Below are 27,097 nucleotides of genomic sequence, written 5' to 3'. Positions count from 1 at the left end.
GAAAAGACAGGAGGGCACACGAGATGAGAGGAAAGACAGAGCATGGAAAAGACTGGAAACGAGACTGAAGGGGGAGAGATAAGGGTTGTGGGAGTGAGAGAGGGGAGTGTGGTAAAGGGAAAGAGAGGAGACAAGAGCAGGGGACAAATATATGCAAACTTGTGCTAATACTGGAAAGGAATGGGGCACCCCCTCCCAGTCCTCGGGTTTCCAGTCATGATCTATGAAAAAGTTGGAAACCCTATCTCCACGCCCCAGGAGGGAAGGCATCTTCCGACTACGAGAGATCGCTGCTGCCAGAAGCACCCGCCTCCCTCTGCCCCCCCCGGAGTCCTGCGATCAGCCCCGCTCCAGGCTCGGCTCACACACGCTCCGGAGTGAAACTCAGCCCAGCTCAGCCGCTGTTACTTCCGCCGCGCGGGCTGCTCCCGGTTTCCGGGGGGGGGGGGGGGGAGTAACAACCCTCGCCCGCCGCCGGAGCCTGAAGTTGCCGGTCCCCACCCCCGGCAAACTGTAATCTACAGCACTGGGAGACTTTCCTCGCACCCTGCTGCCTCCATTTTTTTATTGGGCCGGGTCCCGAGTCATGCCTTCGGTTCCGGAGACCTCCGCTTTCTCTGAATTAATGCTCTCTGCAAGAGAAAAAAAAAATTGCAGGGACTTCCAAATTCAAAAGAAACAAACATTTGTTGAAACAATGCAAGGGAAGAGAGAGGCAGGGCTACTGGGCACGAAGCTGGGGAGGGGGGTGGCGTTAAGAGCCGATCAGCACACACCTGGGGAAGTCAGAGAGCCCTGGCGGGTTGGTGCTCGGGCCCCTTCCCCTCCCCACCTACCCTGGGGGCTGCGCTTTGGATTAGTTTCGGTGGCTACTGATTGCAGCCAACGACAGAGAGCAAGAGGTGAGCCTACAGACGCACAGTTTAATCCTCATTTAAATGCAGGTTTGTGAGTATAAACCTTACAAACGATGCAGCAAGGAGCTTTTTATTCACAAAGGGGCAGATGTAATAAGACCCGCGGCAAAACAGGCGCTCCTTATGTGCGTGGGTTTTCATCACCGCAGGCGGCTGAAACTGCTGCCTTGATGTAATAAAAATAAATTATGCAAATGACTTGTGTGCAGGAATCCACGCATGGAAAAATGTGCGGACCTAATGTTGCGTTGTTCGGTCGCAGACGGCTGCGACCACCCTGCCTTACCTCTTTTTCGCCCCTTTCTCTCTCTTTGGGCAAGATGGCTGTCTCCAGTGCCGAAGGCCTCGGCGTTTCCAGACCAGCATGGGCGTCCCCATCCGCCATGCTCACTCCCGAGTCCTCCTAGGACGCGAGCGCGCACATCTCCAACGCTCAAATACACGTCACGGCGGGGGCGGCCCCACCGCATGACGTCAGTACCTCTGGGTATATCTAGCCTCAGCTTCCGCTACCAATTTGAGTTAGCAAAGACTTTGCTTCGCTACTCTGCCTGCTCTAAGCTGTATGCTTAGACGCCACTTTCACGCTAAGGGCCTCGCTCCAGCAGAAGCTCTAGACACCCTCTCCTCGGGGGTCTCTCGCTTCCAACTCCCCTTCGGGGTCCTCAATAACCAAGACAACCGCTCCTCGGGGGGGTCTTTTCTCTCTATTCATTTCCAGGATATTGGACCATTGGGTACTCGCTCCTTGAGGGCCTACTTCATATCCTGCACCACGGACCTTCTATCATCAGGAAGACGCCTTCACTCTGTGAGTACCTCTACGATCCAACGCTCCAACTCCACCCACCAGCCACGGCGTTACCCGCACTGCGGGCTCCTGCCTATCCTGAACATCTGGTTGAGACTATACTTCTGAGCCTGTTGAGCATATTGGCACTTCGTGGATCAGTGCCTTACCTTCCTGCTTCACCTCTGTTTACAGCAATACAGTAAACACTCTATCCATTCTGTGTCAGCCTATTGCAGTGGTTCCCCACGGGGCTCCTCCCTGTGGACGGAGTCATCTCCATTGCGACCAAGGGTCCACAATGCCTCTAACACAACATCTAAGCCTGGTAAGGGTCTATGAAATAAGCGGCCACATCTGTGCTCAAAACCCACGTGTAAAGCGAGTGAGCGAGCGAAGGGGGTCTCCCTATTAAGTGAAAGTATGACCATGGAAAGTATTTTTAATATTTCCAATAACTGCTGCAGAAAACAAGGCAAATATTTTCATGGGTGATAATTCATAACAATCTTGCCGCTCTTCTGGCCGTTTATCTGTCCCGCCCAGGGAAGCACCTATCTTGGATGCCGTGAAAAGCTGGCCACTCGGAAGCCGAGATAAGCGCTTAGCCAGGCGCTTAGGCACGATCGGGTGGCCAGAAAGGCGCCTAGCTACCATTGCCGCTTGGGCATGACCAAGTAAGCACCTAGCTCAGCACCCGAGCGGCAGCGGTATCTAGGCGCCTTTCTGGGCGCAAAACAGCATACATTTGCGACCCAGTAAAGTGCCTAGCCTTTCTAGGTGCTTAGCTACTGTTGCTGCTCGGGTGCTGAGCTAGGTGCTTACTTGGTTAAAGTGCCTAGCTAAGCTGGCCGCTCAGACACCGAGATAGGTGCTCAGCTAGGTGGTTTGGACACTCAAACGCCGACATAGCCCCCCCCCCCCCCAAGTCGGCGCTGACACTTAACTCGTGCCCTGACTATGATGGTAAAAAACACACATTAAAAAACTTGCACTAGACATAGAACGTGTGAGGAGTCAAGATGGCGGCGTAGGCAGGCACGGATACATTGAGCTCCGTTACTTGCAACTTTTGGTGTCAGAAAAATGCCTGCAAAAAGGAAAGGAAAGCTCCGAATCTTTCCTTCGGAATCGGAGGCAATGGCTACTCAATGATTAATTACCTCATGTGTACCGTGGCTCCAGCTGTCAGAGGGCTGAGCTCTTTCCTCCAAGGGCTGTGGGTTCGATCCTGGGATGAGGGGAGGGAAACAAGAAGTTGGTACTAGTCAAGCTTTTAAGCAGCCCTGTGGTGGCTCAGGGAAAGTAGCAGGGATCTCTGCGTTGTAAAGCTGCAGGTTCAACTCCTGCTTTCATCCAGGAGGAAGGAAATCAAAAAGCAGGCACTAGTAGACTTTTAAAAAAGGATTGGATAAGTTCTTGGAGGAGAAGTCCATTACCTGCTATTAAGTTCACTTAGAGAATAGCCACTGCCATTAGCAATGGTTACATGGAATAGACTTAGTTTTTGGGTCCTTGCCAGGTTCTTGTGGCCTGGATTGGCCACTGTTGGAAACAGGATGCTGGGCTTGATGGACCCTTGGTCTGACCCAGTATGGCATTTTCTTTTCTTCTTCTTATGTACCTGCAAAGGCACTCGAAACGGGAGGAGAGGTCTCCGATGTGGGAACCACCGAGGGAGCGATGGTCTCACCAGGAGAAGTCACGCTGAGTCCCCAGGATCCTCGTAAGGCCGAAATTGCCTTGCTTCGCAGTCGTTCTCAGGCTGCTGTGTCGCTCGACCCTTGACTAGGTGTGTGCGACGCCAACAGGAGGAGGTCAGAGGGCGGCAGACGCTGGAAATCTAATACAATTCTCAGTGTGCCAGCAACCATCAGGAGTGGAAAGTTTGAATTCTGCGTCTACTCCGACTCAGGAGAGGGAGACTGAGGAGTTTGGAAGGAGCGGCAGCACCATTAGAAGGGGAAGATTTGCTGGCCGGAATATCTCCAGTGGAGAAAGCGGGTGAGTTATCTTTAAAAATCCGCTTTCGGTTGCCCTGTAAGCCAGAAAGGATCACCTTGGAGGCTATTTGGTGAATTCGATCGAGGAGTACCAAGATAAATTAGAAGTTGTCGAGCAAAAAATGGAGACTCACGACTATCAGATGGAAGAAATTAAGCCAAGACTGGAAACAGTGGAGGCTGGCGTAGTGAAATCCCAAGAATGCAATGCAAAAATGGTTAAAGACATTAATGTGGTGTCACGAAGGTTGGAGTATCTAGAGAATTTCTCGAGACACTTAAACCTGAGGTTTTTGAATTTCCCCAAGATTGTTGGTGAGCTTCCCTATATCACACTTAAGAAATATTTCATTGAAGTTCTGAAATTTCAAGAAGGAGAACTCCCTCTTCAGTGAATAAGTTATATTACCTTCCTGTATCAGCAAGAAATAGAGAAATGCTACAGATAAGTGGAAATAAAGGGAACTTGACCAAATTTCTAGAGGATTCTACTGCTGAATTCTACAAATGTGCCACTTTAATGGTTTCCTTTATTTCTGAAAGAGACCTCTGAAATTATGAAAAGATATGTTAGAAATATTGATTTCTCCTTTAGGGGAGTACAGATTCGTGCTTTTCCAGATTTTGCTCCTGTCACTCAAGACAGGAGACGAGAGAATTCCTTGTATTGAGATCTCAAGTAATTGCATTAGGGTTTTCATATGTTTTAAAATACCCTTGCAAATGTGTCGTAAAATCACCAAAAGAATGTTTTATTTTCTACTATCCCAAGCAGTTAAAATCATTCATCAATGCTAGGAGGGTAATTGTTACCTCTGTGTCAACACCTGAGTGATAGGATCATAATATAAATGAATGCCTTTTTCTGCGTTAAGCTTATTACTTGCATGTTTTTTCAGTGAGTTTCTCCCTTTATTTCTGCCTCCTCTTAAAGTTTCTTTATAGGACAATGCAAATATGGAATAGTTGAAGGTTTAAATATCTTGTAATAGTATTACTTTGATATTGTATTCTCATTTTCTGTGAGTTTTTTGACTTGCTGTAAAGTTTAAAATTGATAAAAATAAAAAAAACTTGCACTAGCATTAGCATGACTCCCTGCATTGCCTATGATTAGCTAATCGTCTCCTTTGCATGCCATTAGCATGCATTCACACAGGAAAAACCGCAGGTTTGTGAGCGCATTCGTATTTGCTTTTTCCTGTGCACAAAACCCTTATTACATCCCCGTATAGGGCTTTGCGTCGGAAAACGCACGTACACGCACACACAAACTCGCAGCAGCTTCAGCGCACCTTATTACATCGGCCCCAAAATATGCATTAAAAAATGTAAGTACCGCTTGGCGCCCTCGCGTGGAAATCCCATGCAAATGAGGGTATTAGGCAGTATTCCTTGATGCAGAGAGATTCACTGGCCTAACCCAGATTTTCTTAACGCTGGAAACTTAACTCCTGGTTCAGAAATAGAGTTAGGTTTACTGAGCAATTGCACTGGCACTGAAAACCCGGAAAACACTAAAAAAAAACCCAGGCAAAAAACGATCTGGGTTTATCAGTTAGTTACTGCCACTATACTTGTCTGGCTTAAGTGGCAGTGGCAAACCTGGCCAGCTAGCAGGATAAGTCAGCACTTAGGGGTCGATGCAGTATTTGTGTGCAGAAAAATGGGCGCTCAGCGTTTGTAACTTATCATTAAAATCATCCATTGTACCTGAAGACTGGAGGGTGGCCAGTGTAACCCCGATATTTAAAAAGGGCTCCAGGGAAGATCTGGGAAACTATAGACCGGTGAGCTTGACTTTCATAGTCTGAGAAACTGATAAGCATGGGGTAGAGTGGAATCAGATTCAAACAGCAACCAAAGAGGGCCATGACTTTCACAGTCTGGGAAACAGGTAAGCATGGGGTAATGGGGAATTGGATTCAAACTGCAATCAATGAGAGAGCCCTGACGTTTGTGGTCTGGAAAACTGATAAGCATGGGAGTAACCTGCATGGCGCAGCAGATGCTGCTATAAGCTTGCTGGGCAGACTGGATGGACCATTTCGTCCTTTTCTGCCATCATTTTTATGTTTCCATGTTTAAGTATGTTCTTATGTTCTTATGTACCATAAATAGCATACAAGAAAGTAGGTAGGTTTAAAAGTCTAATTGTTCTATCCCCTTCTACAACAGCTTCTTCCCCAGCAGCCTGCCAGGCCTCGGCTTTGTGTCTAAACTTGGTTCTTTTGGTTGGATGTACCCTCTCCCTCTCCTCTAAACTAACCCTCTATATGACAGGATCCAGGTGTGCCTGGTGGGTTGTGTTGGGTGCCTCTGTACATTGTGTTCTTTTCTTTTTGGCAGGGGTGATCTGCCTCACTCTTATCTAATTCTCCTCCTTGAACCTCCTCTCTCACGTCCATTGGATGGCTGGGGTATCTCTGGCCAGAGTCCCTTCCACTTGGAAGGGTTTCTCTGGATGGTTTCAGTTTCATGATTTATTTTCAGATTGGAGGGGGCTTGAACTGAGCCCGAGGTTTTAGATGATTTTACCCCCTTTTTCCTTTTCCTCACTACCAGATTGCAGGGGCCTTTGCTGCTGAGGTTCACTGGCCCGATGCTCCGGTTCCTCTCTGCTAGCTTCTGCAGGTGAGAGTTCCACAGTGTCAGGGTGCAGTCTCCTGGCTCTTAATCATGGCAATGGTGACGAAGCGGGTGAGGTCTGCCTTCTTTATCCAGGCAGGGGCACCTGCTTGGTGTTCTGGGGCTGGGGCTGACATGGTAACAGAGGGGTCGGGGCCCTTCCTTTTGGGTTGTTCTGAGGTTGCCCCTGCTCTGAGATCACACTTGGTGGTACTGGAGATGTTGATGGAGAGGCTAAGCAGGTCACCATGGTTGAAGTGTGCAGTGCTGCAACCGTTTGGTGAGCAGCCTTAATGGTGATAGGCTTCTTAGTGCTTAGGCATCTCTTGTAAGCATGCCCAACTTCCCCACTGTTATAATCTAGTATGGTTGTGGACCCTGGATCGTAGAAGAGCCATCAGAAGAGAATAGGATTAAGCATAAGTATTGGCAAGTTAAATGTAAGTCATTGATAAGACAGGCTAAGAGAGAATTTGAAAAGAAATTGGCTGTAGATGCAAAAACTCACAATAAAAACTCTGATGTCCAATAGTTTGGCAGGGTTCATCTTCAGGCCTTGTACTGATATAACCTACAAAGGTAATTCTGACTGTTTGAATTAACATTTTTCCAATTTCATATAGAACCTGTTTTCACGATGCTTCTGGATGACCGTTCTTACTTGTGAATGGTATTGTATGAGAGTCAGGATTTCATCCAGGTATACCAGGACACATGTCTGCAGGATATCTCTGAACACGGGCATTTTCAAAGTTCTGAAAGTCCAAAAAGCATGACTAGATATTCATAATATCTGTCTCTCTCATGTTAAATGTGGTCTTCCATTCATTCCCCTCTTTAATCCTTATCAGGTTATAAGCTCCATGAAGGTCCAGCCTGGTGAAGATCTTGGCACCTTGAAGTTGGTTGAACAACTCAGAGATAAGAGGCAGTGGATATTTATTATTGATTGTAATGAAATTCAGACCATGGTAGCCAACAAAAAAAAATCCTGCTCCTGCAAGCGAAGAGGATGGGCAGATGAAACCCCATTCCAGGTTGGTTTTCCCTGATATATTCAGACATTGCCTGGATTTCTGGCAGCGACAGTGGATAAACCCTTCCACAAGACAGCATTTTCCCAGGTTGGAGGTCAATGGGACAGTCATAGGATCAGTTAAGTGTAAGGGTCTCCACTTTCTTTTTGCTGAATACATCCAGGAAGGCCACATAGGCTCAAGGAAAGCTGGAAGGTACCGCAAGATCAAAGAGTGCAATGTTGATAGATTGGCAACTGAGAAGAGGTAATACTGGAAGTAGTAGAGGCTCCAAGACTAGGTGTCTCACACACGATGATGTGCTGGCTGCGACATGCCCCTGACACCCCCCCGATGACACGACACGCCCCCCCTAGGAAAGCCCCAGGACTTATGTGTGTCCCGGGGCTTTGCGTGCGCCGGCAGCCTATGCAACATAGGCTTGGTGCGCACAGGGGGAGCTTGGGGCTTGCCCCCATGTTGTTGAAGCCATGATAGACCTAGGATCAGAGGGTTTATTTGAAGAGCATAAAATGAAATCTGTTTGATTTAAGGAGAACCACCCTCAGGGTTATGGGTTGGGTAACAGCCGTGATATTCCTATAATCTGAAACAATCATGAGGGTCAGGGCAGCTGATCCACAGGGATGGTGTGATGACATACCATGTTTTCCTCAATGAAGTTCCCCGCTGTACCTGAGTCAAGGAAAGTTTTAGTAAGGATAACTTCATTGCCTGTTTGGAAATGGACAGGCAGGACAATCCAAGAAAGGGAAGTGTTTCCGGAGGGACCTAAGGTGCCTCCTCAGCCAGCCCTAAGCGCTGCAGTTTCCCAGCTTCAATGGATAGGTTCTGACATGGTGCCCTGAGGCAGCATAATAGAAACACAGATTTTGGAGCCAGTGTCAACGCCTCTCTTCTGTCAAATGAGAGTGACCCACTGTTGGAGTCATTTTTTGTTACTTTTGCTGAAAACGTATGTAGAGGTTAGGCTGTATGGATTCAGAGTTTTCACCCAGACACAGACTAGTTTGAAGGCCACAGGCCAATCTGAGTGAACTCCTATTTACTGTTTTGCAATATGAAATGGCAAGAGTCTGTTTATTTTAGCTATTCCATTAGGTCTATGATGAGAAAGCAAGCAATTAACTTATACTAAAACCTGAGAGAAAATGAAGGCCACACATCTGCGCCTGAAATTTGATAAGAACTCCGAGGGAGGGACCATCACTGCTTTCCCAAGCATTGTAGTGTATAAGGGAAAATAACAGCGAGAGGGAGAACGCGGTCTGGACATGATAACACAGGCTTAGCCTTTGGAAACATGTAAGCTTTTTATATATATGTAGCAATTGTTATTATCTACCATTACTTCTTCTATATGATCTGATTGTATGTGTTCTATCTTCTTATTGCTCAAATAAACTTACTTTCCTAAGTACCTGGAACTGTGATATACTGAATCAAAGTTTGTGTAGGGAATAAGCTCCTGGCTTCAAGCCCCCAGGTATAATCTCAGTAATTGTATGTGTTTATATTGGGTAAGACCCCAAGGTAGTCCTGTGTGCATGCAGGCGATAAGCTCCTCAGGTAGACCCCAGTGTAGACCTCAGTGAGATTAGCCCCCCAGGTCAGAGCAGCTGGGCAGAATGCCAGTGTGCACGGTCTGAACCTGGAACATCCTCTTACATAGGCTCCTCCTGTGAGGGCCTAGGGATAGGATCTTTTGCTGGAGCCAATAAAGGGTGCTGGAATCTGGGAGCCAGATGCGGTGCTCCACAGGAATAAACTCGCTCCTGGGACATCTCCTGAAAATGGATGTTAATCTGGGTGCAGAGGGATATCAGTATATCAAGGGATGTGGAAACCTCTTGCCCAACAAGATCGACCTTGGATCTGGGCAGCCAGGCCCTGCCAGAATATGGAGGTTAGGCTCTCTTCATTCTACTGTAGCTCAGCAGCCAGGGTCCGAAACGGAATTGCATAATGACCCACCGTTTGAGACCCCTGGTGGAGACACTGAAGGTTGGCTGCAGCAAAAGAGGGTCAGCCCAGTTTCTCGAAGATCCTGAAGAAGTGCATTAGGAATTCAGCTAGGTGGCTCAGCATTGAGTTGTTCTGCTCCCATAGTGGGGATGCTTAATCCTTGTGAGGATGGAGATAATGAAGGCTACTTTAGCCCGTTCCGATGGGACACTCCCAGATTGCAGTTCAAAAATAATCTGTTCAGGAACCCTCGGCAAGTTTTGAGGTTTCCATCGTAGCGTGGTGGTAAGAGGCGTATGCCTGAAGTCACAGTTGAAAGTTGTTGCGCGTGGGAAATCTGCGCTGTGACTAGCGGCAGTGCAGCGAGCAGAGGCCAGACTGAAGAACTCCCAGTTTGTATGGCGTCCAGGTGGTTGCATAGGGTTTGCATGGACCCCATGATCTGCTGAACTGGCAAGGCCAGTCCTTGCAGGAGCTGGGGTACCAGCAGATTGGCAGAGCTCATGGACTTCACACAATCTGTCATGAAATGGGGCTAGTGAGCCCTTGGGCTGCTGTTGAGTTTATACAGCTGATCTTTGTGAGCAGAAGATAGGCCTTAAAAGGCAGTAGCTAATACACCTCAAGACTAGATCTTCTGCCTGATCAGCTACCTCCCCCTTGCGTTGAGCCTACAGATTCTGGCAACCGGCAGTGCTTTCCAGGCCGAAAACGAGGAAGGTAAAAGTAAACTAGGTTTGTGGCTGGGCTGAGGTTGGGGTAGGCAGAGAGCAAAGCAAACATACAGGAACAAAACCAGGAACACACTGTTGCAACTAGCCCTGCTGAACAAGCAGGAGACCTGTTGTGAAAGCATTGAGGGGTAGTTCTGAGCTTCCTTTATATTATACATCAAATCCTTTTTGAGCAAACCAAGAACCTGATTTACTAAGGCTTTTTCCCATTCTTTATTTTACATTTTTAATCTGTCTTTCCATACCAAACTCAAGGTGGATTTCAACAGAAAAAAAATACAAATACAATAAAATACAATTAATAAAACCAAAGCATGAATAGAATAACCTAATATAGACATTCCAGTTAATAAAACATCTAATAACTAAACATCTCATTTTATTCATCATTTTATTCCCTTGTTTTATTGTAACTGCATTCCTTAGCCTTCTCTTGATCTATGTTTTTTACTACTATTATTATTATTATTATTTATTACTAAATGTTATTTTTTGATTTTGTTCCTATCCACTTGTTAATTGTGAACCGACATGATGCGATATTTATCGCGAATGCCGGTATAGAAAAACTTAAAATAAATAAAATAAATAAATCTCATTTCTAACAAACAAGAAAGCAACCGAGACTAAATAATTTCTTCAACCTAACAAACTGGGAGATTTTGAACTAAACATATGTCCTCAAAAAAGGGTGTCATATACACGTCTGGTGTTAGGATGTCATAGAAACATAATGGCAGAAAAAGACCATAGGTACTATCCAGGCTGCCCATCCACACCAAATATTCAGCTTTACAGTTCCTACCACTCTCCTGCTTTATTGAATTCAGATATTGTTCTTGTCTCCACCACCTTCATGGTTCTATTAAGTCCACAAAAAATATTCATTGTCAAGTGAAACATCAGATTCATTTTCATACCAGATATTTAAAAATGTCTAAGATTCAACATGCAAATTTCTCAAAAAATGGGAAGCACAAGATACACAGTACCCAAAAGTATCCATATGTTGCTTTTCCTGACCTCCTCTGGTATTTTATTTCTCATATACTCATATAGCCTCTTTGTAACAGTTCAAGCAGCAGAAGACAGTGATGGCAAGTTTTTATTTTATGAACTTTTTATTTTCTCATTCATATACAGAAGGTATTTTAAAAATTCTGATTTAGTCACCTCAGTTGCAAAAAGATGGCAAAATCCTCTCCCAGAACAAATCATATATGGTTTAAAAATTATACTGCATTGTATTTCAAAAGAACAGCCTTTATTTACCATCCATGCTATACATTATTCACTTCCATACTGCTGAGCTTGAAATGTCTGAAAATCCTCTGGAATTGTGTCTGAAAAAAAAAAAAAAAAAAAAGCAAATGATCATTTAAGCTGTTAACCATTAACTATTTCCTTATGGCCACAGTGAGCAGTGGCTGCCAAACTCAGTTTGTACGTCCACTCATAAAGTCATATATTTAGGATCTCCACAATGAGTATGCAGGAGCTATATTTGTGCACGTTATACATCTCATTTGTATTTATTGTGGAGATCCAGATCTGCTGGCAGGGCCTCCAGGGCCCGGTTCGGAGGCATTGTTCGATCTAGAAGATCTGCTTTGGCAAGCACAGGGTACATTCTGCTGCTCTAGAGGTCAGGGTGTTATATGTTCCACCCATCTCAGAAAACATCCAGGCGACTGATGGGCATGGGAACAAATTGGGATTTTCCCTTGAGCATATAAACTCCTAAACTCAGCCAGGGATTACTCCAGATAAGAAATGGCTTAGGATTCCCTAATGAGGCAAGATATTGTGACTTATCTCTACAGCAAGCTGGAAGAAGCAGAAATGCATTTTAAATTGCTAAAATAAATATGATCTTAAAATCTGAATTTTGGGAGAAGCTACTTAATTGGCTACTTTATAATCACCCTCCACAGCTGACACTCATGGGCTCAGAACCTGCCCTAACATAGTAAATGTCAGAAGATAAAGGCCAGAATGGTCCATCTGCAAGGTTTTAAGGTTGTAACTGCTGCTCCATGCAGATCTCTCCCATGCAGACATTTTACTTCTGTTATACTGTTCAAAATTGTTAGGAGAGAGAATGACAATGGGAAGGGTGTGGGTGTGTGGGGTGGAGGGGTAAAAAATTGTTTGCCGGTGTTTCAGTCTTCTCATCAGAAGAATAATATTTACATAAGATGATGCTTTCAGTGACCGTTACCTTATATTGCATGAATTTACAATAGGTATGCAGTGTGAATCTATATGGAGGTTCTTTCATGAAGGCTAGCTTACTGAATATCCAGATACGGTATCGTGTGAAAGCTCAATATATTGGAAGTCAAAATACTATAGAACAGAAAACGTATTTCTTTTTGGCCTAATTGTTCCTCCTTTCTTTTTTTTTTCTTCCAGCGCAGTCGGAACCAGTGCTGGTATTTTGGTCCCATGAGCCTTCAGTTGCAACTATTTCCTATTTAATAGACCCTCCCATCATACTTAGCCTGGCTGTTGTAGAAAGCGTCCTGAGGCTGGCAGCCATACACTAGGGCTTTTGGTGGAACCCTAACTCAAATCTTCTATTGAGGTGACTTTTCTGTTCCATTTTTTTCTGTCATTATTGTATTGTAAATTGTTTTGTTTTTTTTATTATGAATGTTATCCTGTACCACACCTAGAATAGTAGATAGTGCTGGTAACAAATGTAAAAAAAAATAAAAAGGATGCTGGGCTTGATGGACCCTTGGTCTGACCCAGCATGGCAATTTCTTATGTTCTTAAAATAAATTTGGCCACCGGGTGTTATCCTTAATGATGACCATGATTCCTCCACCCCCCAGGGGCTGTAAATGTTGCATCAGCGGCATCCCCCAGCCCTGGGTGACCTGAAGTGTGGAAAACCCAATCTGTGAACTGACTGAGAACCACTGCATGGATGTGCACAGCACTGCCACGGACCCACCAAGATGGTCCTGAAAAATCACATTTTAATGAGCTTAAACAGTAATGTATTACCATTGCAACGATATCGCAAGTTGGACCAAATAATGTTTTCTTGAGAAAAGCAGAAAACGCCGAGTCTTCCTCCACGCATGGTAGTGTCCACGGTGACCCCCGAGTCTGCCACCAGCTCAGGACCCTCATAGAATCTTGCCCTTTGGAGACATATGTACAATTGCTTAGTAAATGTCATATGATCTTCCAATACCAATGCAAAACATTTTTTTGAGCTTTATTTGCCTTTAGGGAATTATTTAGGGTCTGAGGATGCTTAAGGTCTATAATAGAGCAAGGAATAAAAACAGCCATAGCATAACCTGGCCTTTGTTCTGTTTGTGTTTCCGCAGAGCGTGTGGAGAGTTTTAGGTGCCAGCACATCCCCAAAATGCCCAAGTGGGCTGGTCAAATACAGGCTTCACTTCTGTGTAACTCACTTCCTGCCAATGATATGACTATGAACTGGGGCCTGCTTGTATGTCTGCCAGGGCAACTGTTCATTTGCAGGATGCTGTAATGTAGGGTTGGCCAACTCTGGTCCCTGAGAGCCACAAACAGACCAGGTTTTCAGGATACTCACAATGAATATGCATGAGATAGATTTGCATACAACGGAGGCAGTGCACACACATCTATCTCATGCATATTCACTGTGGATATCCTGAAAACCAGACCTATTTGTGGCTCTCAAGGACCGGAGTTGGCCACCCCTGCTGTAATGCTACATAAATCTGATGCTACTAAATCTCCTGGGCTTCCTTCTTTTGCCACTACCGTCCAGGAAAATGTACCAACAGACCTAGCAATGTGAGCAGTAATTCTATTGCTCTCTCCCACAGATACAAGTCCAGCTTAAAGTCAGTTTAATTACAAGGAAAACAGAATTGCAAACATCAAAGACACAAAAACATGCACATGACTGGAGGCACAAAGCAAAAGCTATTTTCTGTACTACCGTGATTTCCCTTAAAGAATGGGTTCATTTATCGAGACATTCTCGTTAATGCTGCCCCTGTGCGTGCTCCTTGGTTGCATTTGTGTTTAATAAGACTCGGCCTCATGTTAGTGGGCACACGTTTGGCTCACAGTCTTTAATTAAAGCATTCATGAGGTCAGCCATTCCATTCTGGAGGAGGGAGAGGGGGCTGAGGATCCGAACTCCTGAGATAGAGGCCTTTTAGGGGCAGAAAAGCTCTAGCCTAGGGAACTGTGGCATAAAGGATGCTCCAGATGAATAGTGCCTGAAGCCGTCCTTAATACTGACTGGGCTATTTGTATAATGTACGTGGCAATAAACTGAAAACGGTAAATGGGCTTCAATTGCAATTGCTGTAGACATCCATTATCCTACCTGATATACCCAACCTGGGGCCTGTGCTGTAAGAACCAGCGGTACGAGACCTTGTCTTTCCAGCCCACATTTCTAGGGTCCTTCCATAGTAGTCTGACTTGGTCCGTTGTGTCTCCGGTATGCCACAGTGAATTCCTGAGGTGTTCACCGGGTCCGGACTTTGATTTAACAGCCTAGAAAATTATAGTTAAATTTACAGATTGTTTTGAACAAGCAAGAGGGGCTTTTAAAGATTTAGAATTATGGGCTACCTTTAAGGGGCAATCATTCTGAGCCTTATCAGTGGATGCCCCTGCCCCCTACAAAATGAGATTTATCTTTGCATCTTTTACAACAAATGACAGTTTAAATTTCAGCTTAATCTATGTAAACATTTGTCTCATTTCAGACAAGAACCTTAAGGATTACTTTCATCTCCAGTCCTGGGAGGGCCATAACTAGGTGTTTTCTTTCAAGATATCCCTAATGAATAAGCACGAGAGAGTTTTGCATACACGCTGCCTCAGTTGTATGCAAATCTATCTTTTGTATATTCATTAGAGATATCCTGAAAACCTGATCCATTTGCTGCCCTGGAAGACTGGAAGTGAATATTTCTGTGTTAAAGGTATTCCTAGGGAATGCTATAAACCTTTTTTGACCCGGCAGTTTCTTTCTGCAGTTTTGTACTTCCCAGCCCTGGTTCCAACTGAGCTGGATCTGATACCATGAGCCTTCATTTCCAATTCCCTGGGGATTTTGTCTCCCCTTTTATAATTCCCCCTCCATCCCCTATCCAATGTATCTAGTCTGCTCATTGTGGTGATAGCCCTTAAGTTGGGGGACAAGTTATCAGGGATCCTTTTGGACCCCTGCTCTCATGGGCCCTAAATCCAACCACTAGGTGTCGCTGTTGCATGATGACTCTGATTCCCTCCCCTCAGGGGTGAGTGAATACTGCCTCTACATCATCCCTAAGCCCAGCTGGCCCTGGGAATAGAATACCTATGCTGGGAATGGAACCCAGGGCTCTCTGAATAGGAGCAGACATCATTGCTGCTGAGACATGGGCCAGCCAGGAATACACTATTGAAGCCAATCTATTTCAAACAAAACTTAGCTAATTCAACACCATCTTACCTTGATCTAAACCAGGATTGAAAGGAAGGAATAATACTACAGATTGGTGGTACTCACATATAAACACTTGCCTAGATAATTTGTGATGTCGCTTTCTCAAGGGGGTTTCCAAATTATATTTATTTGACTCGAAAAGGTCTGATAGTATCAAAGCATCTGATGCGTATCTTCCATACTGAGAAAATTTGTAACTTAGCTAAACCAGTATAAACCAGTGGCGTAGCCACGGGTGGGCCTGGGTGGGCAGCTGCCCACCCAATTTAGACCCAGGCCCACCCAACTGACACCAGAACTGCAAGGCTGTCGCGGGATCCCATCCCCGCGACAGTGAAGAGGAGAACCCATGCTTGGCACGCCATCACAGCACACGTGGGAAGCGGTCCTACAACCATATGGCCGACCGATCTTCCTGTTTGCGGGGGGAGGGGGGGGAGCGGAAGCACCGTGCACAGCTTCCGCTTCCTCCTCCCAGAGCAGGAAGATCAGCTGGCCTCTCCTGCTGCCACTGGCCTCCTGCGTACAGCCGACCGATCTTCCTGTTGGGGGGGGGGGGGGGAAGAAGAGCGGAAGCACCGCGCACAGCTTCCGCTCCCCCCCCCAGCAGGAAGATCGGTCGGCCGTATGGCTCGAAGATAGCAGGAGGCCAGTGGCAGCAGGAGAGGCCAGCTGATCTTCCTGCTCTGGGGGGAGGAAGCGGAAACTGTGCACGGCGCTTCCGCTCTCCTCCCCCCCCCCCAAACAGGAAGATCGGTCGGCCATACGGCCCGAAGATAACAGGAGGCCAGTGGCAGCAGGAGAGGCCAGCTGATCTTCCTGCTCTGGGGGGAGGAAGCGGAAACTGTGCACAGGCTTGAATGTGTATGTGAGGATGAGAATGGGAGCCTTGTGTGTGTGTGGGTGAAAATCGGACCCTGGGTGTGTATGGGAGTGAGAATGGAGTCTTGAATGTGTGTGGGTGATAATGGAAGCTTGAATATGTGGGTGAGGTTGGAAGCTTGAATATGTGGGTGAGGTTGGAAGCTTGAATGTGTGTATATATGGGTGAGAATGGGAGCCTGGGTTTGTGTGTGTGGGTGAGAATGGAAGCTTGAATGTGTGTATATATGGGTGAGGTTGGAAGCTTGAATGTGTGTATATATGGGTGAGAATGGGAGCCTGGGTTTGTGTGTGTGGGTGAGAATGGAAGCTTGAATATGTGGGTGAGGATGGAAGCTTGAATGTGTATATATGGGTGAGAATGGGAGCCTGGGTTTGTGTGTGTGGGTGAGAATGGAAGCTTGAATATGTGGGTAAGAATGGGTGCTTGAAAGTGTGTATGTGTGGGTGAGAATGGGACCTTAATGTGTGTATGTGTGGGTGAGAATGGGAGAATGGGTTTGTGTGTGTGGATGAGAATGGGTGCCTGGATGTGCGTCTGTGTGTGCATAAGAATATAAGCCTGGGGAGGGGTGAGAAAGTGAGAGCTTGTATGTGTGTCTGCAGAGAATGTGAGCTGAGGGGGGGGGGGGGGGGGGGGGAGAGCATATGAGAGTGAGAGCCTGAGTGTGTGAGGGAGTCTGTGAGAGAAAGCATTTATGTATATATGTGTGTGTGTGTGTGGAAGGGAAGAAGACAGTAGTAGAAAAGACACTGAAGAGGAATTAGGAAATGAGCGACAAGGGAAAAAATGGGAAAGAGAGACCAGGACCAACTGATTAGAAAAATACAAAGATCAGACAACAAAGGTAAAAAAAAAAAAATATATATATATATAGAGAGAGAGAGAGAGAGAGATGTTAGCAATTTAAATATGTCATCTTTGGGAATGTGCATTCTTATATTTTTGTATTTTGCTCTTTCTTAAGTATTCCACTGTTCAGACATTTTAGTTTCTCAGGCTTTCTATTTTGGCTTTATCTACATGTTTCTGTTTCTAATTTATAGTCTCTTATTTCTATATTAGGTAAGGGTCGGTCTCAGTTTTGCCTGTTTGTGACAGAAATGAGTATTTCTAGCATATAGTTTCTCTGTAGTAGTAGTCCAGCCTGTTCTGTTATTCCCGTAGGTGATGTATTAATGTTCTAGGGCCTGGTGTAGTATTTGCATTGCTGCTTTTTCATAAGGTTGCTGTTTGAATCCTGAGAGTCAGTGCTGTGATTGTTTGGCAAGGTTCCAGATGCCTCTTTCTTTGCAAGAGTTTGTTACTTCACAAAATAGCAGTGGAGGGTTATTTTTTGCTGAGATTACACCAGAATTTGAATTTTTTTTTTCATGTTACTTGTAATGTGAATTGCCCTAGCTTTGCGCTGCACCTGTTCTGATGATTAATTATATTTTATTGTATTTATGAAGATTTCTGGGTTTCTGCAAAGATGGTTCATGAAAGAATACATTAATTTTTGTTTTATTATATGATTGGATTTGATTGTTTTCTATACTTGAAATAATTGAAATAAATTATTTTAAAGTTTCATACATGACACATAATGGCTGTTGCAAACTACTTAGAAAGCCATTCTAGGGTGCAGTATATGGCATTATTTATCAGTAAGAAAACAACTAGTAGACCTGCATGCCTTGTGCCCACCTATGTTAACCTTGTGCCCACCCAAAAAATCAATTCTGGCTACGCCACTGGTATAAACCAATTAGATTGGGCAATTCAGCTTTTTCCGGTGTGTATCTCTATTTCATCTCAGCTGGGAAGATAATGCACTGCCCTATTAGTGTTACTAGTCACAGTATAAAAATGCAGTCATCATATGCTCTCGCTTCTTGATTGACTGAGAAGGGAGATGGCAGCCAGAGCCAACGCTCCCCTCGGTTACTGCCTGCTCACATTCCTGCGGTTGGTCCCCTGGGACCAAATACTGGGATGAAGACTACCTGCCCTGGGTGAGTCCTCCTGCCGACTCCTGTAGATCTGACATGTTATCTGCCTTTTTGTGTGAGAAGGGTAAGGCCCGCACAAGTTGTTGATGGGTGCAAAGTGTGCATCTTTTCTCTACCCTAATACTTTGGCTTGCCCTTTTGGGACAGTCCACTAATAATATCATCTTCCTATGGATGTTTCCCAGACTGATCCAGACTCTGTGAAGTGCCTGCTCCTGATCCATGTTGCATGTAATGGAAAGATACGTGCATTTTCTGTATTTCCAGAGTAATGTCTATCATGTTTCTTCTCTTTGACTTTCTTAATTACAAATGTATGTCTTCTTTCTTTTGTCTTTGTATTATTTTTTCATGCTTCTTAGAGTAATTGTAATTTTGTTTTATCGGTTTCTTTTCAATTCATCTATTTTTCTCCCAGCTACCAAGAACAGTGTTTTTCACTGTAAGTTCCATGAGCCAGTGACAGCTTCTGTGGAACCTGAATGTGGCTCCCATTTGTGTTCATGTAAATTTTTTTTTTATTATTATTATTAATGAAGACAGCATCATTGGATTGTTCAGGCTGAAACAAAGCCTTTAATCAGCCCGCATGGGCCAAAAGAAAGCAGATTCAATGGCGGGAAAAATGAGGGTGAGGGGGCCATAGGGAAAGAAGCAAACCACGCTGCCAGACCCTGCTCCTCTTCCAACAATATGGCCTAGAAAGGTATCTAACTGGATCCAAACAGGTCGGGGGGGCACGCAGGAGCAGAAATAAGCAGCGGAATGGCTTTAGGGAAGGAACTGTCACCAGAGATCATCAGTGGTGGGGACAGAGAGGGCAGGAGTGCTGAGAGAGAAAACGATGGAGCAAGGGGGTCGTTGTTTGACAAAGATAAAGTGATAGAGCAGAGTGTCATTGACCTATGCTGGTCAGCAGTGTCCTGGGCCCACATCTCTGCCTGGGAAGGCTTTGTCAACCAGCTCCAGCTCCACTGCATCCAAAATAGCCTCCACTTGAAAAACAGTGAAAATCACTGACTCAGGGAATGCTTCACCAGTGGGTCAGTGCCCTGCAGAACAGGTAGGACAGCAGTGGATGCATGCATGCATTTCCTGGGGTATGTTCTCGAGGTGAAGAGATCCTCCCTAGCGAAGGTGCAGTTGTATGTGCTGCCTTCATTCCTGCTTTGCATCTTCTATTTTCTAATTCCTTTGTGAGGCAATCTGAATGACAGTCTTTTCTTCTCTCACCTAGACAAGCCCACGCTCTGCCTCCGGGAGCAGCAATAGGAAAAGGAGGAGGAGGAGGAGGAGGCTTCCTAGAAGTGGAGGGAGGATGCTCATCCTACCCAGAAGCTCTAGAAACTTGGTGCCTTTATTCTTGTCCAACCCTCGGGAAGGGAGAAGAAATTCTAATCAAAATTGTGTTTTTAATATACATTTTCTTATTTTTTTAGATTGATATTTGGTGTTCTAAGTGTTTTTTCCTTAGCTTTCCTAGTGGTGCGTTTGCATGTATGAAGGGTATGAATGGAGGAGTGAGAGCACAATAACGTGAAAGTGATTGTGAAAAAGAAGTATAAATGATGGGAGGAGGAAGGGGCCAGTTGGGAGACTTGTAGGCATAGTATGCTGACAGGCTTGTGTGGTAGGTAGGAACCGTCAATGCTGCTTTTTCACATGCAAGTGCTGTGATGTGCTGCAGCAATCGTGGTTCTGTCCCTTTAAAATCTGGACATATCTGCATCTTTTTTCTGAGACTTTTTAAATCTCATTCCAATGGAATAAAAAGAAATAGCGTGGTAAAGGCTGACTCCCATGATTTTCCACAGAAGGAGAAAAAATAAAACATACATATTAAAAGCCGTATAATTAGGCATGTACAATGCCATTTGTGAGTTGGAACAGAACCTAATACTCAGAGGTCAATATTCAAAGCCATTTAGATGGATAACTTGTGAGTTATCCATCTAAATGGCTAGTTTTGAATATTTGCCTTTCTTGTCAGGCTAAAAGTTAGCCGGATAAGTCTTTATCTGGTTAAGATTTAGTTGAATAAGATTTAGTTGAGGGTGTCCCGGGGCAGGCCAGAGCTAGGCAAATAACTTATCCGGCTAACTCCGATATTAAGAGTTAGCGGGATAAGTTATTTTCCTAACTCTAGATGTGGCCGAGAGCAGGTCTAAAGTTATCTGGGAATGTGTTCCCTGGCAATGTTAGTTTTAACCAGTTAAGTGGTGATGTGCTTCAAAACAAGAAAATAAATATTGCGGGCCTACTGGCCCTAACAGGCCCCCCCCCCACCTCAATTCCCTCTCACACGAGATCCAAATCCTGAGCCTGCAGCCCTCCCTCCCCAAATCTTCATCTAATATTTTGAAAAATCTAAGCACCGGGGGTGGTTCCGGTCTCCTTCCTCCTCCCTACTCCTGGCTCCAGTCAAAATAAAAAAGAAAATTGTAAACGCCAAGCTCCCCCACCTCTCCTGGTACTGGAATCTCCTTTTAATCTTCAGCCCAGACTACAGTAGTAGCCCTACTGCAACCTGGGCCCAGCGTTTCTGGGGTCATTAAGCAGCTGTGCTGGAAGCAAAGGCATCATGGGAACCATATTGCAAGTGTACGCTTCCAGCAGAGGTGCTTAGCAATACCAGAGGCCCGGAAGGCCACCACCACGATCCAGGCTGAAGATTATAGGAGAGTCAGGTACCAGGAGGGTGAGAGGGTAAGGATTGGGATGGGGAATGTGGAGGGGTGGGCTGGACCTTACAAACGTTTTTACAGTTCATTTTGACTGGACCTGGGAGTGGCGGGGGTGGTGGTAGAGGGGAGACCTCCACCGGCTCCAGTGCTTATATTTTTCAAAATATTAGATGAAGGGGGTTTATGGGGGGAGGGAGGAGGGAGGAGGGGGGACCTGTTAGGGACAGTAGGTCTGCAATCTCTTTTTTTTTATCAGCTTCAACCTCCGGCTATATTCTTTTGATTATATCAGGCTAATTTTATTTTAATTCAAAAGAATATCCGGTTGGGTTTTATAAAGTTATCCGGCCATGGTTAGCCGGATAACTTTAAATAGGGATATTCACTGGGACTGTTGCTGGATAACTTGTCTGCTTGCCAGCTTATTGAATATTACCCCAAAAAGTACAGGCTGGCTCTGTTTCCAGCCCTGTGCGCATTAAGAATCTTTAATTCAGATCATAATAACTTTGAGAATTTGAAAACACACCACACAGGAACCGAATATCCCATTTTATGGTGATAAATATTCACAAAATAAAATGATATTCAGTTGCTATTTGCCTTCTAGAAGCCCAAATCCCCTTGGTTAATGAGAAGCTAGTTTGTGACTCCAAGATAGAAATAAAGAAAGAGTTTAAAGCTCAGTTATCAAGTACCTTGAGCTGAATACCAGGGTCAGCCACAGCGCGGAATGGGGTTGCCTGCCAGTACGTCTGCTCGGTTTGTTTCCACATCACCACGTAGAAGCTAGCGCTGTCCTGATACCCGAAAATAAAGCCAGCATAATCATCATCTGTCAAGGTATTCACGTGGAAGGTGCCTTCAAAATCAACTCCGTTAAATGCTGTGTAACCTGAAGAGAAGATGCACACATATTGCAGTGGATTAAAATATCAGCAGCTTCTCCTCATGCCATATAATTTGGTCCCTCTTCATAAGTGTTACAGGAGTGAAAGTTACTTGTACATACATACCAACTGCAAGGCCTGGATCACTGTTCATGGTCTGAACAATCTCCATGCCCTGAAATATAAATGGAGTCATCAAGTTAGAAGAACTAGTTAAAGCAACTAGAAAGCTATAATTCTTTCAAAGGAGTCTTCTGACATCAGACAAAATGAGGGGGAGGGGGAATGAACCAAAGTCATCTGATCCCTGAGTTGGAATTATCTATCTCATTCCAATTGTTTAATGTTTTATCAAGCACATGAAAACACCCTACAAGAGAACAAACATTGCCATAAAATTCTACTGTTGCTATATTGATCCCAAAAAAGATAGGATATGTTGTTATGAAGTTATGCATCCAGGGTTGCAAGCTCAGAGGATGAAAGGCAACATTAGCAGCACTGGATGTCACCGTTACTTTAATGTTGGTGGAGGGAGGAAGTTAACAGGAGGGTTATACTCACTGACCTTTCCCTCTGAGGCTCTTTTGCTTTTCCAGCTTCTCTCATCTCCCTATTTCTGGCTCTCTTCCTCCCAGTCTATCTGCCCTGTCTGCTCCTTCCAGTCACCCCTATATCCCCTTTTACTCTCTTCTCCCACCAGTACCTCATCTTACTTTTCTGTATCTCTCACTATTCCAGTCTCCCTCATCTTCCTCTGTCTCTCTCCCGCATGTAACCCCTCAATCTCTCCTCTAAGCCCCCAGTCTGCCATCTTTTGGCTCTCTCCCCACTTCAGCAGCAGCAGAGAGAAAGCACTGCTACGTTTACACACTGACCTCATTTTTTTTCTGGACAGGTTGACCTAGTTTAACCCCACTGCATGCATGGACTGTAATCCTGACTTTCCACAAATTCATGCATATAATGAAGTACAACAAGGATTAGATCAGCCTACCCTGAAAACAAAAGCAGAGTCAGATGGTAAACCCTAGCAGCACTGTATTCGCTGTCTTCCCTGGTGGACCCGGCTCAAAATTAGCGCCTACCCAAAGGTAGGCGTTAATTTCTGCCGGCGCCAGGGAAGTGCACAGAAAAGCAGTAAAAACTTTTCTGTGCACCCTCCAACTTAACATCATGGCGATATTAAGTCGGAGGCCCCAAAAGTTAAAAAAAAGTTAAAAAAAAAAATACAATTTAAAATGGGCCCGCGGCTCACGGGTTGAAAACCGGACGCTCAATTTTGCTGGCGTCCGGTTTCCGAACCCGTGGCTGTCAGCGGGTTTGAGATCCAACCCCGGAAAAATTGAATGTCGGCTGTCAAACTCGCTGACAGCCACCGCTTCCATCAAAAAAGAGGTGCTAGGGACGCGCTAGTGTCCCTAGCGCCTCTTTTTACCGCGGGCCCTAATTTAAATAAATTAAGTTACTGAATTGCGCGCGCCGGGAGAGCATTTGGAAAGAATGACAGCTTCCAGCTGGACACCCCTGAAGCAGCAATTGGCCAAACATAGCACTATGTTGGGCTTGTAGATTTTTGCTCATTTGAAAGCTGCATGACATCCATCGAATATACAGAGGTAAATGTACCCTTTTTCATTTTTAAATGCAAAAAAAATTCTTCTAACAAAAGTAGCATAGGGTACAAGATTAAATGTGACCCATGATATCTTTAAAAATGGAAAAATATTCAGAAGAGATACATGGGTGTTATGAATTGTCATGCTAAAACAAATTTAAGTGTTGTTGTGAAGAAATATAAGAAAAAGCAAGGCAAATGCTCTGAGTGACATATATATGTGTATTCCTGGGTTTGGACTCTTTATCGAGTGCATTTTAATAGAAAATGTACCATAGGGAGAGAAGGAGACAGGGCTGGCAGAGACAATGAGGCTGGTGCTTTTATTGTCCTCACACCAACTCTGCCTGCATATGTTTCCTGCCTCCTCCTCTTCTGGCTCTTTGTGGCAGGCCAAATATGCAAGGTCTGCAGGTCATATTTGGTTCATGGTTGTGAGATTGTGACCCTTGTCGCTATAGATGCTATTACACATTACCTTCTAAGTTCCATAGGTCTCTTCTTTGAAAATCTCTACAGTAGTTACAAGAACTAATCCATTTCTAACTTAACAGTAGCAATATTGTTAGGGTTCTTTCAAAACATGCAGGACAGGAAAATGTGGGAATTGAAATATACAAATCATCTGGATTCAAAAATAATGGTCACAATCAAGACATTATGAAATAGCAGTAAATATTAACTACATGTAAAATATGTTTCTTTGAATATAGAGCCTGCCTGCCCTGTAACTGCTACATCTGAAGAAGGGACTTACAAGGTGCCAAAATCTAATGTATAACTTTATCTGTGTGTAACTTCTTCTGGCTGGTCCAATGACCACTCATAATCTCCATAGTATCTTGCATGTTGATGAACTAACAGAAGGCAACATAAAAGCAACCTAGGCAGTGTGGCTATGTCCTAGTATGTGTTAACCCCAAAGCGTATTGTATTACAAAATGCTCTTTTTCCCAAGTCTATCCTTAAGAAAGGCACAATAATTCATAGTCCTTTATGTTTACTCTAATATATATGGTGCAATAATTGTTTAACTGTAGTAAGATCCAGTCAGAATGCAGCTTCACATACTGTATTCACTGGCCGACTGGGATCACTATTCCTGCTACTTAACATTTCTATAGCGTCACTAAAAGTACCCAGCACTGATTACACTTGTGCAACATAGTGTGAAGGAAGGAACCTAAGCATATGAAAAAAATATTTCTGGTAGAATTATGAAAAGAACTTATAGGCAAATCCCTATCACTACCAACAACCACCACCAAATCCCTGCAATGTGATACAGGTACACTGAGGCAAGGCTCCTGGTATCTGAAAACCCCATTAATGAAGATAAACTTCTGACTGGGGCCAGGAGTTCACAATCCTTTCCCATAGACTCTTTAGTGCATATTGTGAGCAGACAACCACTAGCTTTACAATTTAAAATGGTAGCATGGGATGCAAACAGTTCTTTAACATTATCTTCTATCATAAACCACAGGATTGGGATGGAACATACAATGCTTGGAAATGCTGAGCATTTCTAATAAAGCCTCTTTGGCTTTTATTATCAGAGCCTGTGCTCATTACAGTAAGTGTCCTTCCAGGGCCACACACTTCTTACAGGAAGAGAGCACTATCCAATTACAGGCAAGAAAGAGTCACTCAGTTATTTGATCTGTGAACTCAAATCGAGCCCGGTCCACCATGCACCTGTTTTTGTCATTAGCCATCCTCTGAAGCAGAGCATATTCAATGGGGTTGGACTCATCCTCTCCCAACACACACTTACCCAGGCACTTGGATATTCAAAAGAAGAGGAGCTCCTAAATGTAGGCCCTTAAGTAAGGTACCTATTTTCAGCCAAACTTAAGAGCAAAATTTTCAATTGGAAATCCACCTAAATTTCAGAATTCTAAAATGTAGCACTGCTAAATTTAGAGAAACTATTAATTGCCCTAGATTTAAGCCCTTGTTAGGTGCCTGGTGCTGAAATTAGTGCTAAGCACCTAACCTTTTTATTGCTTCCCTAAGTCCACCCCCATAGCCACCTACTTTTTAGGACCCTAAATTTATGGGCTAGTGGAACAAGGAACCTAAATTTAGGAATTCAGCCATAATACATTTTCAGAAGAGCCCATTTAGGAGCCTAACTCCCAAACTTAGGCACCTAAACCCTTTGAAAATTGACTGCATGGCCTCTATTTCCCTCCCAACATTCCTTACTTCCAGTTCTGAATGGAAAGCACACAAGATCATTTGTGTAAATTGTGTTCAGGAGCATTGCTTCCACTCATTACGTTGTTGTAGTGCTAGAATTGTTCTGTTCTGTCTCCTCAGATGTAGGGTTCTTGGTTCTAGGACAGCAGATGGCCTAGACACAATGAGGGCAATATTCATAAAAATGGTGAATTGACAACTTATCTGGCTAAAGAAAGGCAAATAGGTTGTCAGGGTGTCATGGTTGTCAGCTCTTAGACTGTGGCTTGGTTGGCAAAGTCTAGTAAGCGAACCCACAAGACCTATGCGTGACAGCTGGCAGACACACCCTTGCTGGGACAGGGGCAGGGGCTTCACTTGTACCAGCTCCATTCCCCACTTTTGCGTTCCAGGGGCCAGCAGGGCTTAGAAAAATGTCCCTCAAGGAGCAGTCAGTTTAAGAAGATAATTATAGGAAGCTAGATCCCTGGAAGAATTTGTACCATGAGTAGAGAGCTATGGATCAGAACAGGCTATAATTATTGAGTGTTGATCAATACATTGCATATGTTGAGTGCAGGGATTGTATAAAGGCATGACACTATCAGTCATTCCTGAGACATTCTAGCAGCAATAAGCTGATAAAAAGCCCCAGGGAACATCTGGTATCTCTAGGGAGATTAAAGACTAGAACATCTGGTGTCTCTTAGCATCTGGGAAGATCAAATGCTAAAGACTAGTACTGTTTCCAAGGACACTGTCTTATAAATGGAAGATATGTTAATATATATATATATATATATATTTTGTTTTATTTAGGAAATTTATGTAATAACAATGTTGTAACCTGCTTTCTTAATATATTCAATGTATTAATTGGATATATGTAATATTAAAAAATCAATAAATAAAAAAAAAAAAAAATAAAAATAAATGGAAGATATATAAGGGAAGTGTTCTTTGTTATTCTTTAATTAATATTCTACCTTTATTTCTGTCTGTTTCCTATTTACCTGTATTGATTTATGTACAGCTTACTGTGATACTCTCACAGTCAGAGAGAGTTCGGGTATAGACAGTGGTCAGGGCTGGCAGCAAGCAGAGAATATCAAAGTTCAGTCCAAGGGTCAAGGCAGGCAGCAAGAAGATGGAGTCTGGGTCCTGGCCAAGGTTCAGGAGAATCAGCGAAAAGATGGAGTCCGGGTCCAGGCCAAGGAACAGGGCAGGCAATGAGCAGAGAAGAGTCATCATCCAAGCAGGGGTCAAAACCAGGAAGTCCGACCAAGACAGACAAGACGGACAGAGATAA

At 44.3% G+C, this 27,097-nt stretch overlaps 1 protein-coding gene and 1 long non-coding RNA gene across 3 annotated transcripts in view; one reads left to right on the top strand and one right to left on the bottom strand.

Annotated features, from left to right (window-relative positions):
• Window positions 1-13: 13 nt before the first annotated feature.
• On the top strand, window positions 14-19,856 carry LOC115075376. The gene is made up of 4 exons (XR_003852477.1): window positions 14-902; window positions 7,190-7,375; window positions 12,490-12,661; window positions 19,650-19,856. It is a non-coding gene; the product is annotated as an uncharacterized LOC115075376 (long non-coding RNA).
• The window catches only part of THBS4 (thrombospondin 4), a 107,340-nt gene continuing 90,915 nt past the window's right edge, over window positions 10,673-27,097 (bottom strand). For both annotated transcript variants that reach the window (XM_029575645.1, XM_029575635.1), the window contains exons 18-22: window positions 22,113-22,161; window positions 21,795-21,991; window positions 14,423-14,595; window positions 13,090-13,229; window positions 10,673-11,417 (exon numbers count right to left, since the gene is read on the bottom strand). In XM_029575645.1, the coding sequence (XP_029431505.1) occupies window positions 11,362-11,417; window positions 13,090-13,229; window positions 14,423-14,595; window positions 21,795-21,991; window positions 22,113-22,161 (615 nt within the window). In that variant the 3' untranslated portion in view covers window positions 10,673-11,361. The remainder of the gene's footprint in view (window positions 11,418-13,089; window positions 13,230-14,422; window positions 14,596-21,794; window positions 21,992-22,112; window positions 22,162-27,097) is intronic.

This window comes from Rhinatrema bivittatum, chromosome 1 (genome assembly GCF_901001135.1).
Source record: "Rhinatrema bivittatum chromosome 1, aRhiBiv1.1, whole genome shotgun sequence".
NCBI classification, from domain to species: Eukaryota; Metazoa; Chordata; class Amphibia; order Gymnophiona; family Rhinatrematidae; genus Rhinatrema; species Rhinatrema bivittatum.
This window is presented reverse-complemented; position numbering and strand designations above follow the sequence as displayed.